This window comes from Schistocerca serialis, chromosome 2 (assembly GCF_023864345.2).
Source record: "Schistocerca serialis cubense isolate TAMUIC-IGC-003099 chromosome 2, iqSchSeri2.2, whole genome shotgun sequence".
Classification (NCBI taxonomy): domain Eukaryota; kingdom Metazoa; phylum Arthropoda; class Insecta; order Orthoptera; family Acrididae; genus Schistocerca; species Schistocerca serialis.
The window spans coordinates 756,805,947-756,824,813 of record NC_064639.1 but is presented as its reverse complement, the minus strand read 5'-3'; the positions used below and the strand labels follow the sequence as shown (position 1 = coordinate 756,824,813).

Below are 18,867 nucleotides of genomic sequence, written 5' to 3'. Positions count from 1 at the left end.
TGAAACATCAATTGACTCAAATGGGATACCGTTTTTCACATACATGGCTACTCCCCCACACCTCAAAGAGCTCCTAGAAAAGCTGCCAGCCAACCTGTATCCTGGTAAAGGAAGCCTCTGAATTATTTCCTTATTTATGAAGTGTTCAGATATACCAATAATTTCAGAGTCAACATCTATAAGCAGTTCACTAACTGTATCTCTAATGTCTTGTATGTTTTGATGAAATATACTAATTCCCTCATTAATCGGATACCTAAGCTTTGTCAAAAGTGGTTTCTTTGTTAGAGAGACATCCCTTACACAGGAAAACCTATCAGCTGACTTCAATCTAAAAAAGATACAGCTGTAACACCCACAACTACCGGAATTTTCCCATGAGTGATCCCACCACCCCCAACTATGCTGTCACCTATAAGCTTTGCCAACCTCCCCTTTCCATACCTGTTGAGGTGCAGGCCACGTCTAGTGAAACCCGTCCTGCTGATAGACTCCACCGACACCACTGAAATGTGATTCATGGCTTCGGTCATTAGCGCATCCCCAAGTCTCATGTTATTACGCCTGACGCCTGTATTAAGATGTGGCCGATCGTGACGCTGAAACAGTTCCACGAAATGCACATTCGTGTTGCCAGTCTGAGTGGCTATCTTTTCCAGGTCACCATCTATGTCATACTCCCCATCCCTATCAATACTATTACCAGCCCCACTCACAATCACTACCTGATCCTCTTTTGTAAAATCCCTACATAACCCCCCTTATGTTAAAAGTCACCTGAGCGAATCCTGCATTAGGCTTCACAATGCTGGTGACCTGGTACTCACTCCCCAAAACTTCCTGCAACTGCTGGCCTACACCTCTACCATGAGAACTACCTAACAGCAGAGCCTTCTTCTTTCTCTTAGACTTTGCAACTGTCCTAGCCACCATAACTGCTGAGGTCTGCTGCATACTTCCTACATCTACAGCTACTAGAGATTCCTCTCCACTAGACTCTGACAGTTGGTCATATCTATTACAAACACCAATAGCAAAACTATCTGAAAATCTCCTCCTCCTAGTAGATCTCTTGCCAACACCCAGCTCCCATTCCCCAACCCCCTTCTCCCTCCTCATCCTATCTAGCTCCTCCTGTGCATTTCTCAACTGCACCTGAAGGGCACAGATCTTACACTCCTGCTCCTCTATCAACTTTCTCTTGCTACATAACCTGCAGTTCCAGGAGAGGATCTCACCAGAATGCCCACTGGCTTCCCCACTGCATTCCCCCCAGTGAAAATACTTCAAACAAGTCTCACACCGCAATCCACTACTCACGAACCTACGGCAAAGCCCACACTTCTCACTCATGGTAAAATTTTACAGTTATTGAAACAAGAAAACAACTTTATTTAAGTTCCGCTACTACAATAAGAAGATGTTAAGAACTGACTACAATAATCACAAACTTGCTCTACAAGGAAAGTAACTACTATTATTGACAGTATTAATCAACAACAAATGAGAATATAACAAAATACTAACACAGAAAGAAAATCAAACGTCTAATGACAGTAACGAAACTGAAAGCAGTTCGCAAAAATTTCTTCTGAAGTTATTTCACCGGAAAACACCAAGAACACCGGTTGAAGACTACTAAAGTTCCTAAATAAACTACTATACACAAACAATTAATAAGTACTTAGCTTTCGATGCGCCGCTACAGCTGCAACTGGTCAGCGCGGAATGTAAACACGGGTAAGAGGTTAAGTTGCTCGATACGAAACGTTAAGTTGCTCAATACGAAACACTCACAAATATCAGGTCACAACACAAGAAAGGCAGAGGTGAATGAAGAAACCACTAATAAGTCACTTATATAGTAAATATTATCACAAAAACCGTTAAAATATATATCTGCAACCTAAAAATAGATGAAAACTTAGTGAGCAATCTCACACGCAGTCACGCGCTTATGACGTCACACCCAATTTACTTTCAATTATTTCATGCTAGTAAAGCAGATGTGAGTACACAGTATTTTCTGTAAATGAATGAAAAACAAACTGTACTTTCTACGATTACAAGCTTGCTTCGAAAGTGGATTACGGCTGTGGTGGTCCATGTTGTCATAAACAGGTTCTGCGATACGTACTTCTATTCAGCCTGTACTGGCCTCTCTTTACTGCCTGCAGTCACTGGCATGTTGAGTCAAGTAATTAATGTTATACATTCTATCTTGGAATTTATCTAAAATCCATGTAGCATGCACAATCAAGATAAAACAGGGTTGGTGTGTGAATAAAAACTAACAGTTCCCAAAAAGGCATGATCACCAATAAACTAGTTTCCAAATATGAATATGTTTGCCCATCTCTACTGCTCACAGCATTGTTACATGTGCAAGAGGAATGTTCCAAACTGCAGGCACTGCTGCTTGAAGGAGAGGACACAGTCGACCATGGTCACCTACAGCACCAGATGGTCACTATATTGTGCAATAGGCAAGAAGAGACCCACGACAAACGGTGTTTATTTGTAACCACATTTAACAGGACTGCACAACACAAAATCTCATACTCCATATTTACTGCCTTGGGGTGGTCTCGTTGCCCAACAACCAGCATGTGTTCCATTCTCACTCACACATCAATGGCACAGTTTGTAATGATGCCAAGAGTATAAGGACTAGACCATCTTCTCCACATCACTACTATGCAATTCACATTAAGTGCCTGGCAGAGGGTTCCTCGAACAAACTTCTATTTCTCTACCATTCCACTCTCTCATAGTACCTAGGAAAAATTAAAACTTAAATCTTTTTGTACAAGCTGTGATTTCTCACTTCTTCCTACGTACATGGCCAACAATAAAATATTTTCACATTTAGATGATGAAGTTGGTGATTGAAATTTCATGAAAGGATCTTGCCACAATGCAAAAAGTCTTTGCTTAATGATTGCCGTCTCAGTTTGCTTATCATTCCCATAACACTTTCTCCCCTATTTTGCAATAACACAAAATGAGGTGCACCTCTTTGGACTGTCTTTGTCCTCCATCAGTCCTATGTGGTGAGGGTCCCATACAGCACAGCAATACTCTAGCACAGGATGAACAACCATAGTGCACGCAATCTCTGTACTAGACAAGTTGCAACTTCTAAGTGTTCTGCCAACAAAACGTAACCTCAGATTTACCTTCCTCACAACATTACAAATGTGAGCATTCCAGTTTAAGTTGGCGGTAATTGCAATTCCTAGGTATTTTGTTGAACTGACAGTCTTTAAATTTATGCAATTTATTGTTGCACCAAAATTTAAAGGAATTGTTTTCATAATCATATGGATGACCTCACTCTTTTCCTTGTTGTTGTTGTTGTTGTGGTCTTCAGTCCTGAGATTGGGTTGATGCAGCTATCCATGCTACCCTATCCTGTGCAAGTTTCTTCATCTCCCAGTACCTACTGCAACCGACATCCTTCTGAATCTGCTTAGTGTATTCATCTCTTGGTCTCCCTCTACGATTTTTACCCTCCACACTGCCCTCCAATGCTAAATTTGTGATCCCTTGATGCCTCAGAACATGTCCTACCAACCGGTCTCTTCTTCTCGTCAAGTTGTGCCACAGGCTCCTCTTCTCCCCAATTCTATTCAATACCTCCTCATTAGTTATGTGATCTACCCATCTAATCTTCAGCATTCTTCTGCAGCACCACATTTCGAAAGCTTCTATTCTCTTCCTGTCCAAACAATTTATCGTCCATGTTTCACTTCCATACATGGCTACACTCCATACAAATACTTTCAGAAACGACTTCCTGACACTTAAATCTATACTCGATGTTAACAAATTTCTCTTCTTCAGAAACGCTTTCCTTGCCATTGCCAGTCTACATTTTATATCTTCTCTACTTCAACTATCATCAGTTATTTTGCTTCCCAAATAGCAAAACTCCTTTACTAATTTAAGTGTCTCATTTCCTAATCTAATTCCCTCAGCACCACCCGACTTAATTTGACTACATTCCATTATCCACGTTTTGCTTTTGTTGATGTTCATCTTATATCCCCCTTTCAAGACACTGTCCATTCCGTTCAACTGCTCTTCCAAGTCCTTTGCTGTCTCTGACGGAATTACAATGTCATTGGTGAACCTCAAAGTTTTTATTTCTTCTCCATGGATTTTAATACCTACTCCGAATTTTTATTTTGTTTCCATTACTACTTGCTCAATATACAGATTGAATAACATTGGGGAGAGGCTACAACCCCGTCTCACTCCCTTCCCAACCACTGCTTCCCTTTCAGGCCCCTCGACTCTTACAAATGCCATCTGGTTTCCGTACCAATTGTAAATAGCCTTTCGCTTCCTGTATTTTACCCCTGCCACCTTTAGAATTTGAAAGAGAGTATTCCAGTCAACATTGTCAAAAGCTTTCTCCAAGTCTACAAATGCTGGAAACGTAGGTTTGCCTTTCCTTAATCTTTCTTCTAAGATAAGTCGTAAGGTCAGTATTGCCTCACGTGTTCCAATATTTCTACGGAATCCAAACTGATCTTCCCCGATGTCGGCTTCTACCAGTTTTTCCATTCGTCTGTAAAGAATTCGTGTTAGTATTTTGCAGCTGTGACTTATTGAACTGATAGTTTGGTAATTTTCACATCTGTCAACACCTGCTTTCTTTGAGATTGGAATTATTATATTCTTCTTGAAGTCTGAGGGTACTTCGCCTGTCTCGTACATATTTCTCACCAGATGATAGAGTTTTGTCAGGACTTGCTCTCCCAAGGCTGTCAGTAGTTCTAATGGAATGTTGTCTACTCCCGGGGCCTTGTTTCGACTCAGGTCTTTCAGTGCTCTGTCAAACTCTTCACGCAGTATCTTATCTCCCATTTCCTCTTCATCTACATTCTCTTCCATTTCTATAATATTGTCCTCAAGTACATCGCCCTTGTATAGACCTTCTATATCCTCCTTCCTTTTTACTACTTTCCCTTCTTTGGTTAGAACTGGGTTTCCATCTGAGCTCTTGATATTCATACAATTTGTTCTCTTTTCTCCAAAGGTCTCTTTAATTTTCCTGTAGGCAGTATCTATCTTACCCCTAGTGAGATAAGCTTCTACATCCTTACATTTGTCCTCTAGCCATCCCTGCTTAGCTATTTTGCACTTCCTGTCGATCTCATTTTGGTACGTTTGTATTCCTTTTTGCCTGCTTTATTTACTGCATTTTTATATTTTCTCCTTTCATCAATTAAATTCAATATTTCTTCTGTTACCCAAGGATTTCTACTAGCCCTCGTCTTTTTACCTACTTGATCCTCTGCTGCCTTCACTACTTCATCCCTCAGAGCTACCCATTCTTCTTCTACTGTACTTCTTTCCCCCACTGCTGTCAATTGTTCCCTTATGCTCTCCCTGAAACTCTGTACAACCTCTGGTTCTTTCAGTTTATCCAGGTCCCATCTCCTTAAATTCCCACCTTTTTGCAGTTTCTTCAATTTTAATCTGCAGTTCATAACCAATAGATTGTGGTCAGAGCCCACATCTGCCCCTGGAAATGTCTTACAATTTAAAATCTGGTTCCTAAATCTCTGTCTTACCATTATATAATCTATCTGATACCTTTTAGCATCTCAGGGATTCTTCCATGTATACAGCCTTCTTTTATGATTCTTGAACCAAGTGTTAGCTATGATTAAGTTATGCTCTGTGCAAAATTCTACCAGACGGCTTCCTCTTTCATTTCTTACCCCCAATCCATATTCACCTACTATGTTTCCTTCTCTCCCGTTTCCTACACTCTAATTCCAGTCACCCATGACTATTAAATTTTCGTCTCCCTTCACTATCTGAATAATTTCTTTTATCTCATCATACATTTCATCAATTTCTTCTTCATCTGCAGAGCTAGTTGGCATATAAACTTGTACTACTGTAGTAGGTGTGGGCTTCGTGTCTATCTTGGCCACAATAATGCGTTCACTATGCTGTTTGTAGTAGCTTACCCGCACGCCTATTGTTTTATTCATCATTAAACCTACTCCTGCATTACCTCTATTTGATTTTGTATTTATAATCCTGTATTCATCTGATCAAAAGTCTTGTTCCTCCTGCCACCGACCTTCACTAATTCCCACTATATCTAACTTTAACCTATCCATTTCCCTTTTTAAATTTTCTAACCTACCTGCTCGATTAAGGGATCTGACATTCCACGCTCCGATCCGTAAAACGCCAGTTTTCTTTCTCCTGATAACGACGTCCTCTTGAGTAGTCCCCACCCGGAGATCCGAATGGGGGACTATTTTACCTCCGGAATATTTTACCCAAGAGGACGTAATCATCATTTAACCATACAGTAAAGCTGCATGCCCTCGGGAAAAATTACGGCTGTAGTTTCCCCTTGCTTTCAGCCATTCGCAGTACCAGCACAGCAAGGCCGTTTTGGTTATTGTTACAAGGCCAGATCAGTCAATCATCCAGACTGTTGCCCCTGCAACTACTGAAAAGGCTGCTGACCCTCTTCAGAAACCACACATTTGTCTGACCCCTCAACAGATACCCCTCCGTCGTGGTTGCACCTACGGTACGGCCATCTGTATCGCTGAGGCACGCAAGCCTCCCCACCAACGTCAAGGTCCATGGTTCATGGGGTGGACTCTTTTCCATATTCAGAGACAATTGCCACTTTTTGCACCATACAGGTATCGTGCGTAATCAGTTTGTATTAAAAACATCAGATGACCAAACCCCAACAGCCGATCAGTTCCAGTCATTCCACCAGGAAAGAGGTACACAGCTCGTGTTGTCTGTAGTTCAACCATGCCTACACGGTCAATACCGCAGTTAAATCACGTCCGCATTGTTACTTTGTGCTAGAAAGGGCTCTCAACAAGGGAAGTGTCCAGGCGCCTCTGAGTGAACCAAAGCAATGTTGCTGAGACATGGAGGAGATACAAAGAAACAGGAACTGTTGATAACATGCCTCGCTCGGGCAGCTCAAGGGCTACTACTGCAGTGGATGCCCGCTACCTACAGATTATGGGTCAGAGAAACCCTGACAGCAACTCCACCATGTTGAATAATGCTTTTCATGCAGCCACAGGATGTCGTGTTATGACTCAAACTGCGTGCTATATGCTGCGTGATGTGCAACTTCACTCCCGATGTCCACGGCGAGGTCCACCTTCGCAACCACGACAGCATGCAGTGCAGTACAGATGGGCCCAACAACACGCCGAATGGGCCATTCAGAATTGGCATCACGTTCCCTTCACCAATAGGTGTCACATATGCCTTCAACCAGACAATTGTCAGAGACACGTTTGGAGGCAACCTGGTCGGGCTGACGCCTTAGACACACTTTCCAGCGAGTGCAGCAAGGTGGAGGTTCCCTGCTGTTTTGGTGTGGCATTATGTGGGGCCAACATATGTCGCTGGTGGTCATGCAAGTTGCCCCAATGGCTGTACGATATGTGAATGCCATCCTCCAACCGATAGTGCAACCATATCGGCAGCATATTGGCGAAGCACTCATCTTCATGGACGACAGTTCGCGTCCACATCCTGTGAATGACTTCCTGCAGGATAACGACATCGCTCGACTAGAGTGGCCAGCATGTTTTCCAGACATGAACACTATCGAACAAGCCTGGGATGGATTGAGAAGTGCTGTTTATGGACCCACCAACCACTTTGAGGGATCTACGCTGAATCGCCATTGAGAAGTGAGGCAATCTGGACCAACGGTGCCTTGATGAACTTGTGGATAGTATGCCACAACGAATACAGGCATGCATCAATGCAAGAGGACATGTTACTGGGTATTAGAGGTACCCATGTGTACAGCAATCTGGACCATCACGTCTGAAGGTCTCTCTGTATAGTGGTACAACATGCAACATGTGGTTCTCATGAGCAATAAAAAGGGCGGAAATGATGTTTATGTTGATCTCTATTCCAATTTTCTATACACTTTCCGGAACGCTCAGAACCGATGTGTTTAGATAGTATATGACATCATCATCTGCAAACAATGTAGGAGGGCTGCTCAGAGTGTCTTCTATATTGTTTATACTGATTAGGAACAGCTGGGGGTCTATTAACACTTCCTTAGGGAACACTGGATATCACTTCTGTTTTATTCTATTTTCCATCGATTACTATGTGTGGTGGCCTTTCTGACAGGAATTCATGAATCCAGCCACACAACTGAAGCTATACTACAAAGGCACGCAGTCCGATTAGGAGTCACTTGTGAGGAACAGACCACCAAACAGCGGGGTTGCGTGCTGCTCTCGGATGGGAGAAATCCAGTACAAGCAGTGGCTTTGGATGTACTGTCATATGGCAAGGGGTGGGAACACACAATACACCCAGGCACGTTTTCGAACATGATTGTTTTGGTGGTCCAACTGTTATGGTGTTAAGAGGCCTAACGTTGCATGGGCATACCGACACCAATTCATTGAACACAGTACACTGACTGTGCAACATCATGACACTGTACTTCCCCATAACAAATTTTTCAAGGTTGCATTTTGCCATGGCTTTATTTTTATGAATGACAATGTGGAGCTGTGCCTAGCAGTGCAGGTGGAGCAGCTCTTGGAACAAGAGGAAATTTAGCAAGTAACTGTCCTGCTCGATCCCCTGACTTAAATCCCATCAAGCACATGTGCAATGCATTAGGGAGATGTATTGCTGTATGTACACATGCACCAATGACCATCCTGCAGTTGTCAACCATGTTGGTAGATTAATGGAATGCCCTACCATAAGAACGCTTTACTAACCTTGTTGTCAGGATGGCAGCAGCTAATAGAGCATGCACTATTGTCCATGGTGATCACACATCCTATTAAGAACTATGTCCTTCCTTTTGTTAGGTCCAGGGGGTCATTATAAATCACGATGACTTCGGTGTTTTTATTATCTTTGAAGGAAAGTGTCATTTATATTACTCTCACTGCGTATTTGTTTCAGTTACCTTCTGTACTGCAATGCATGGTTCAAGTTTCATTGAGCTGTGTTACTTGGCAGTGGCACATCATGTGCAAGTTCTTGCGTCCTGAAGTTTAGCATACCAGTGTAGTATTAGGTACATGTTGGAGATTTTTTTTTTTGTACAAAATAATAAAGATCTGGCATTCTAGTTAGTATTATTGTAATTATTAGAATGATAATTAGTTTTTTATGAAATCTTACATGTGTGTATCTTAACTTAAAATCGATTTATTTTACAAAATTTATAACAGAAAACTTTTCGCATTACAAAACAATACATTTAAAGACTTTTATTAATTCTTGCTAAATATTTTGTCAATTTAACAAACACACAACACAGTGAGGGAGGGAAGGAGGGGGGGGGGGGGTGTAGCAGCTGTTGTTAAGTCTGCTTTTGTGTACAGTAGTGCGGTGTTGAAAATCAGAATAAATATATAGAATATATTTAAGCACAGTATGTCTCTGTGTGCCATTGTAACTTCACAACTTACTCTCCACAGCTCCATGGGGATTACTTGGTATGGCAGACTTCAATCCTCCATCCACGAAGGTTTCAGTTTGGAACGGCAGGTGTTGGGTTCAAATGTATGGGTGACAAATGAGGGCTTCATGCAAAGAACAGCAAATAGCCTGCTAAGAATTGTATGAGCACAAAATATCTGGCTAAGTGGTTTGTGGCCAGCAAGATGTCATGTTGTGGCTGAAATAAGTTAGTTAGGCGTGGCTCTCAGTAGAGCAGCCAGGCCACTGATGTGAGCCATAAGCAGCCAGGGGCTGGCTGCTAGGTTACAGGAAACAGTTAGGGTGGGAATCTCAAGTGGTAGGGGGGGGGGGGGGGGGGGAGAGCAAAGCGGCTTGCTTATTGAGGCGAGAACATCAACTCAACTGAGTTGAGTTAATGAGCTTTAACCAGACACACCACACAAGATAAGTTCCACAGAAGCCAATGGTTTCTGGTCCTATTACTACAAATATAGTGATGATTCCCATTGAAAGTGCGATCAATCTGTATCAGAAGAGCCTGAATTTGGTAGATCTTACCTCTGAAACCAGTTGCAATTAAATAAAACTAATACACACAGCTGACTGTGTTGGTAGGGGTGTTATATGGATTTACAGAAAAAGATCTCACTAGTTTCTTCAAATCCAAGTTTCTTAGATTTCTTGAGATCTTATTGCCTTTGGTGACTTGTTCTTTTAAGAGCATCATGTTCACTAACCCATTGCTCATTGGTGACATCTTCAAAAAAAGATGTTTGTAACCATCGGGTCTAAAATGTCAAATTTTTGTGGATTATCAGACTACTTGTTCGAGCACTTCCACCAGTTATGTATGCGTAGTTTTCACAGTTGAGCTGGCAGGTTAATGTCACCACATACTACATCAGTACAGTGCTAGTATTTTTGTAGTATTGTGTTTAGCTCTATTACCGAGGCAGCTGAATCTGGTGATCAGTACACACATTTCATGACTTAAAAAGTCCACCAACCCCAACTATTGTTGTATTAGTTTTTAAATCAGATTTATTTGGATCTCACTATACTTACTATTCCTGAAGCTATTTTAAAGCACTACTCTTTGAGAATCTCCTCTATCTTTCCAGTGTATGTTCCAAATATTGTAGAAAATTTCTACTCTCAACTTTGGGTTTCAATGAACTCAGTTCCTAGTATGAAGTGAAGCAACAGCATTCTATGAGGTGAGTGCTCTGGGGCTGCTGTGAATACCCTGACATAACTAATATTTTCAGATCCTCACTCATCTTTGGGAAAATACATAATTTAATAAGGCACATGGCCACCAATTTCAGATGACGGTGAACTGAGTTACATATGTCCTGACTGATTCAATACATACAATGCAAATAGGAAAGATTCAATGCCATTGAAATTATGTACATCCAGTATGTGTCTCAGCACTGGTAGAACTGATGACCCAACTAAAACTTATTTTCTGACAATTAAAATGAAATATTTTTTTTTTGCACCAAGTATGATCCAAAAGACACTTGGTGCATAATTTTTGTACTATGTTGTTATGACTGTCATGACCTGAAACAGAATAAGAAAAAAATTTTGACGAAATACAAGTTTATTAAAGTAAGGGTATCACACCTACAAACTTGACACTTTAGCACTATTATCTTACAGCACCTTTGCTACATTATGATGTTCTAGCAGTTAAAAGTACATGCAAGAATGACTACATGTGAACTGTGAGACTGCTGTGAATACCACGGCAATTAACGGCTAGTATTTTGATACTCTCGCTCATCTTTGGGAGCATACATGATTTAATAAAGCAGACTGCACTATTCTCAAATGACGACAAATTGGGAAACCACCATATATAAATTTTAGAATTTTTATAATAGAAGGAAACATTCCATGTGGGAAAAATTATATATAAAAACAAATATGAGGTGACTTACCGAACGAAAGCGCTGGCAGGTCGATAGACACACAAACAAACACAAACATACACACAAAATTCAAGCTTTCGCAACAAACTGTTGCCTCATCAGGAAAGAGGGAAGGAGAGGGGAAGACGAAAGGAAGTGGGTTTTAAGGGGAGGGTAAGGAGTCATTCCAATCCCGGGAGCGGAAAGACTTACCTTAGGGGGAAAAAAGGACAGGTATACACTCGCACACACGCACATATCCATCCACACATACAGACACAAGCAGACATATTTAAAGACAAAGAGTTTGGGCAGAGATGTCAGTCGAGGCAGAAGTGTAAAGGCAAAGAAGTTGTTGAAAGACAGGTGAGGTATGAGTGGCAGCAACTTGAAATTAGCGGAGATTGAGGCCTGGCTGATGACGAGAAGAGAGGATATACTGAAGGGCAAGTTCCCATCTCCGGAGTTCGGATAGGTTGGTGTTGGTGGGAAGTATCCAGATAACCCGGCCGGTGTAACACTGTGCCAAGATGTGCTGGCTGTGCACCAAGGCATGTTTAGCCACAGGGTGATCCTCATTACCAACAAACACTGTCTGCCTGTGTCCATTCATGCGAATGGACAGTTTGTTGCTGGTCATTCCCACATAGAATGCATCACAGTGTAGGCAGGTTAGTTGGTAAATCACGTGGGTGCTTTCACACGTGGCTCTGCCTTTGATTGTGTACACCTTCCGGGTTACAGGACTGGAGTAGGTGGTGGTGGGAGGGTGCATGGGACAGGTTTTGCATCGGGGGCGGTTACAAGGATAGGAGCCAGAGGGTAGGGAAGGTGGTTTGGGGATTTCATAGGGATGAACTAACAGGTTACGAAGGTTAGGTGGACGGCGGAAAGACACTCTTGGCGGAGTGGGGAGGATTTCATGAAGGATGGATCTCATTTCAGGGCAGGATTTGAGGAAGTCGTATCCCTGCTGGAGAGCCACATTCAGAGTCTGGTCCAGTCCCAGAAAGTATCCTGTCACAAGTGGGGCACTTTTGTGGTTCTTCTGTGGGGGATTCTGGGTTTGAGGGGACGAGACACTGGCTCTGGTTATTTCCTTCTGTACCAGGTCGGGAGGGTAGTTGCGGGATGCGAAAGCTGTTTTCAGGTTGTTGGTGTAATGATTCAGGGATTCCGGACTGGAGCAGATTCGTTTGCCACGAAGACCTAGGCTGTAGGGAAGGGACCGTTTGATGTGGAATGGGTGGCAGCTGTCATAATGGAGGTACTGTTGCTTGTTGGTGGGTTTGATGTGGACGGACGTGTGAAGTTGGCCATTGGACAGGTGGAGGTCAACGTCAAGGAAAGTGACATCGGATTTGGAGTAGGACCAGGTGAATCTGATGGAACCAAAGGAGTTGAGGTTGGAGAGGAAATTCTGGAGTTCTTCTTCACTGTGAGTCCAGATTTCATTTCACCTCATGTTACACTTTCCACCTTCTAATACCACGTCGCCCTCACAACACCCCCACAACGACCCCATTAAGTTTTATTTACATTCCCTCCGCAAACATGCCTTCGCCCTAGCCAGATTACGCTCCCATATTCTATTTTCTCAGGCTTGTCTGACATTTGGCATCACCCCCAAAGGCCTCACACTTAAAGTTCCCATCTCTGGCTGCAACCCTTCCTTCCATCAGTCCCTATACCAGTTCCAAACTGAACAATCCATTGCCCTCACCCACCTAATCCTTCACCTACACATCAACTCAGCCAATGAACACACCCGTCAACTCCTATCCTTAATAAAAGTCCTTAATCTTTCCTCTCCCACATCCACACCGGCTGTTCAGAGCATCCTCCTACAGGCCAACCGTAAATTAGAACAGCATGCCACCCTCCACCTCAAAAAACTATCCAATCTCCTGGTTTCCCACCTCCGGAAAGGCAACTCACTCACCCTTCACAACCTTTCCAGCAAACCTCAACCTCCTCTCATTGCACACAAACCCAGTCTCTCCCATCTACTCAATCTCCCACTTCCAGCTCCACTCCCTCCAAAACCTCAAAATTCCGATCAACACAATCTGGAACCACAACACCCTAATTCAGTAGTTAACCTTTCCTCCAAACCTCTCTCCCAATCCGAAAACCTCTGTCCTATCCAAAGGCCTCACCTTCAGCCCCACTCCCAGATTCAACCAAACAGCCCTCGTCAAAGATTTACTGTCCTACACTCGTACTCTCTGCTGGAAGTATCACTTTGCCACGAAGAAAAATGATCCTAATCCTACTCCTAATGATCCAACTCCTCAAGACACCATCCAAATTGAACCCTGCCTGGAACAGTTCCGTCCTCCGTCACAGCGGGACCCACCTCCTCTTCCTCAAAATCACCCTCTCCAAACCTTCTAGGAATTTCTGACTTCCAGCCTTGCATCTCAATCCTTCTTAAAAACCTTAATCCTACACCCAACATCACCACTGCTGAAGCCCAGGCTATCCGTGATCTGAAGGCTGACCGATCCATCGCCATTCTTCCGGCGGACAAGGGTTCCACGACCGTGGTACTTGATCGTCGGGAGTATGTGGCTGAGGGACTGTGTCAGCTTTCAGACAACACCACATACAAAGTTTGCCAAGGTAACCCAATTCCCGATGTCCAGGCGGAGCTTCAAGGAATCCTCAGAACCTTAGGCCCCCTGCAAAACCTTTCACCTGACTCCATCAACCTCCTGACACCACTGACACCCCACACCCCTACCTTCTACCTTCTTCCTAAAATCCACAAGCCCAATCATCCCGGCCGCCCCATTGTAGCTGGTTACCAAGCCCCCACAGAACGTATCTCTGACTACGTAGATCAACACCTTCAACCCATTACATGCAGTCTCCCACCCTTCATCAAAGACACCAACCACTTCCTTGAACGCCTGGAATCCTTACCCAATCTGTTACCCCCGGAAACCATCCTTGTAACCATTGATGCCACGTCCTTATACACAAATATTCCGCACGTCCAGGGCCTCGCTGCGATGGAGCATTTCCTTCCACGCCGATCACCTGCCACCCTACCTAAAACCTCTTTCCTCATTACCTTAGCCACCTTCATCCTGACCCACAACTTCTTCACTTTTGAAGGCCAGACATACCAACAATTAAAGGAAACAGCCATGGGTACCAGGATGGCCCCCTCGTACGCCAACCTATTCATGGGTCGCTTAGAGGAAGCCTTCTTGGTTACCCAAGTCTGCCAACCTAAAGTTTGGTACAGATTTATTGATGACATCGTCATGATCTGGACTCACAGTGAAGAAGAACTCCAGAATTTCCTCTCCAACTTCAACTCCTTTGGTTCCATCAGATTCACCTGGTCCTACTCCAAATCTGATGTCACTTTCCTTGACGTTGACCTCCACCTGCCCAATGGCCAACTTCACACGTCCGTCCACATCAAACCCACCAACAAGCAACTGTACCTCCATTATGACAGCTGCCACCCATTCCACATCAAACGGTCCCTTCCCTACAGCCTAGGTCTTCGTGGCAAACGAATCTGCTCCAGTCCGGAATCCCTGAATCATTACACCAACAACCTGAAAACAGCTTTCGCATCCCGCAACTACCCTCCCGACCTGGTACAGAAGCAAATAACCAGAGCAACTTTCTCGTCCCCTCAAACCCAGAATCCCCCACAGAAGAACCACAAAAGTGCCCCACTTGTGACAGGATACTTTCCGGGACTGGACCAGACTCTGAATGTGGCTCTCCAGCAGGGATACGACTTCCTCAAATCCTGCCCTGAAATGAGATCCATCCTTCATGAAATCCTCCCCACTCCGCCAAGAGTGTCTTTCCGCCGTCCACCTAACCTTCGTAACCTCTTGGTTCATCCCTATGAAATCCCCAAACCACCTTCCCTACCCTCTGGCTCCTATCCTTGTAACCGCCCCCGATGCAAAACCTGTCCCATGCACCCTCCCACCACCACCTACTCCAATCCTGTAACCCGGAAGGTGTACACGATCAAAGGCAGAGCCACGTGTGAAAGCACCCACGTGATTTACCAACTAACCTGCCTACACTGTGATGCATTCTATGTGGGAATGACCAGCAACAAACTGTCCATTCGCATGAATGGACACAGGCAGACAGTGTTTGTTGGTAATGAGGATCACCCTGTGGCTAAACATGCCTTGGTGCACAGCCAGCACATCTTGGCACAGTGTTACACCGGCCGGGTTATCTGGATACTTCCCACCAACACCAACCTATCCGAACTCCGGAGATGGGAACTTGCCCTTCAGTATATCCTCTCTTCTCGTCATCCGCCAGGCCTCAATCTCCGCTAATTTCAAGTTGCCGCCACTCATACCTCACCTGTCTTTCAACAACTTCTTTGCCTCTACACTTCTGCCTCGACTGACATCTCTGCCCAAACTCTTTGTCTTTAAATATGTCTGCTTGTGTCTGTATGTGTGGATGGATATGTGCGTGTGTGCGAGTGTATACCTGTCCTTTTTTCCCCCTAAGGTAAGTCTTTCCGCTCCCGGGATTGGAATGACTCCTTACCCTCCCCTTAAAACCCACTTCCTTTCGTCTTCCCCTCTCCTTCCCTCTTTCCTGATGAGGCAACAGTTTGTTGCGAAAGCTTGAATTTTGTGTGTATGTTTGTGTTTGTTTGTGTGTCTATCGACCTGCCAGCGCTTTCGTTCGATAAGTCACCTCATCTTTGTTTTTATATATAATTTTAGAATTTTTATTTTCATATCCAACAATAATTTATTACAATACGAGGAATTCATTCTATTATAGGAGCAAATGAAAATGAGACTGCAGGTAATGGTAGAACACCTCCAATGACACACACACACACACACACACACACACACACACACACACACACCTATTCCTCTGCCTTCCGAGTTGGTCTAGTTGTGAGGGGGACTGGGAGGGGGGAGAGAGGGGGAGGTGCATGCAAGTGCATGTGCATCATATACTGTAAAAGATCTGAATTCCTACCTTCAGTACATAAGAGGCATCCAAGACAAAACAACACTTAAAAATCAATAATAGACTAGTCCTTTTGACTTGAAGCCAATCATTTTTTGTTTATGCATGTTCAAAGGCGTGGTTGAAAGGACATGATTAAGAATTTGAGTCTCATTGTTAAAGGCTGTGCTTGTTTGTCTCAACTCAAGGCAGGTAAGTCTCTGTTAATTTTAAAAGAACATTACTGTATGTGTTGATTTATTAACTAAAAAATATAATACATACAGATAGATTAAATGTATCAGTAGTGCCACAATGCTTCTTTTTGGATTATTCAGTTAAGTTGACAATGTAGAATGTTGCAAAAATAACTGGTTTGAAGCTTAAAATGAATGAGCTGAATAATACATCCAAGGAGGAGATACTCGTCTTTAATAAATTAATTTAAATTTGACTCCTTAACTAAGAAGAGTAAATAAGGCACCCCTTTTGTAAGAGCTTAAAAGTCACAATATTTTTACTTTTGTTAAGCACAAACAAAATAAAGGCACTGAAAATAGTGCTACCTCTTCAAACCTCTATGAAATATGACAAAATTCCAAAAACTTGCATGTTATATTGGAAGAACAAAATCAAAGACACACAGTTAACTAAGAAAAGCAGCAAAATAGCCTACTTCCAACTGTCAGTCTAGCAATCTGAACAGTCAACATATTTTCAACGATCCCCCTACTGGTTTTCATTTTCCATTCATTGTACAACTTTCTGCAACATACAGTATTTATAAAGAATTTCACCCAGTTGATAACTGAAGAGTCAGATGTGCAGTTGTGTCCCAAACAAAGTAATTTGTGGCGTGTATTTTCACTGTTAACTGTTAACCTGAGAGCCCCAGTAGGCATTCATCTAATTTGTATAGACACATGACTTTTTTGTGTTTCTGGCTGATCAAAATGATCTGAAGTGTTAAAACTTTTGAAAATCGAATAAGTATATCAGTTCATAGTAGTATGTTATTTGAACCATGTTTAATATGGATATTCATTTCTTTAATTGGCTCCAATTAAAAAGAGTCTAACAAGTCAAGTAACTGCACAAGCTGATTTTTTTTTTTACAGAATAGAAACCGCATGCTAATGGACTGGCACAAGTGGTATATTTCTTATGTTGGCTACAATAATTATGCCAGTTTATTTGTCAACAACAACAACGAAAATACATCTTTATGTTTTGCACTTAGTACATTGCAGACAGGCACAGCTGCCACAGTTGACATATTAGTATACAAAACAAATTTGATAAATCAATGAGACAGTTGCCTGGTGTCAAAACTGCACACTTCCAACAACAAATTTCTAAATGCTTAAATTTTGTCCTGCAACATAACCAATAATAATATTGGTTTCTGCAGTGTGATACTCATTTACAGTTAGGATTTTATGTTCTTAGATAGATGCTTTACAAAGTTCAAGACAAAATTTGATAACCTCAAGAATTTGCAATAGATCATTACAAACTGTCTTTGATCACTACAGTGATTCAACAGGAAATTGCAGGATAGTAACACATACTTTAAACCCACAACAGAATGCACCGTGCAAAGGCACCTGTTATGAAGAAGTACTGAAAATCAGTAATGGCCTAAATTACACATATCACAGTACACAGCTCAGAACACTGACAACTTTACGTTCTAGATGTTCAAACACTGTTTAAAACTGCTTGGACTCAAAAGGCACACTTCTACACAGTAAGATACCTCTATATTATTTACAAGGCTATTAAACAAAGGTGAATCAAATGTACAAAGTGTTAACACCAATGTGTCATCTGGCAGTAGAAAAATTTTGGAATCTTTGCTGTGGTGCAATACTAGAAACTTAACAACATGCAGTTTTCCAAAAACTGAGGAATACTGAGCACAATGTATTTCTATATTGTACTTCATGTGCCCGAGTGAAGTTACTATGCTTCCTCATCTTTCAGGTCTAAAATCTCACTCACAAACTCTGAAACATTTACGTCCACATTCTGATGCCGAGTTAAGAAAGGATGCTTGAGCAACTTTTCGTAGTTGGGTCTCTCTGTGAAGTCTTTCTGCAAGCTGAAACACAATGAAACAACACATTCACCTTTAAAGTTGTACTAGTATGCACCAAAATGGTTCTCCCACAACCTTAAGATATCTAAACAATGGATAGTGGAGCTATCCAACTAATGCAAAAATGCAAAAATACAAAAATAGCTGCCAAGCATACTGAATGTAATAATCCATTTATTCTATGCATGATGTAAACACCAATGGAAAAAAAAGCAGCAGCACTGAATACTTTACTTATGAAGGCATAAGTGCCTTTTGTGGAAAGGATATAGCAATTTTGGAATGTGTTCCAAATACATGTACTATTACATTTTACATAACTTAAAAGTATTATATCTTTTGCTATTGCAAATTTATAGCTTTGCAGCTACTCTCTTCTTTTTCTGCATCCATGAGGAA

At 42.4% G+C, this 18,867-nt stretch overlaps 1 protein-coding gene across 2 annotated transcripts in view; it reads right to left on the bottom strand.

Moving 5' to 3' along the window:
* Positions 1-17,501: 17,501 nt before the first annotated feature.
* The window catches only part of LOC126457956 (dual specificity mitogen-activated protein kinase kinase 6), a 54,715-nt gene continuing 53,349 nt past the window's right edge, over positions 17,502-18,867 (bottom strand). For both annotated transcript variants that reach the window (XM_050094689.1, XM_050094690.1), the window contains one exon: positions 17,502-18,471. In XM_050094689.1, coding sequence (XP_049950646.1) covers positions 18,333-18,471 — 139 coding nt within the window. In that variant the 3' untranslated portion in view covers positions 17,502-18,332. The remainder of the gene's footprint in view (positions 18,472-18,867) is intronic.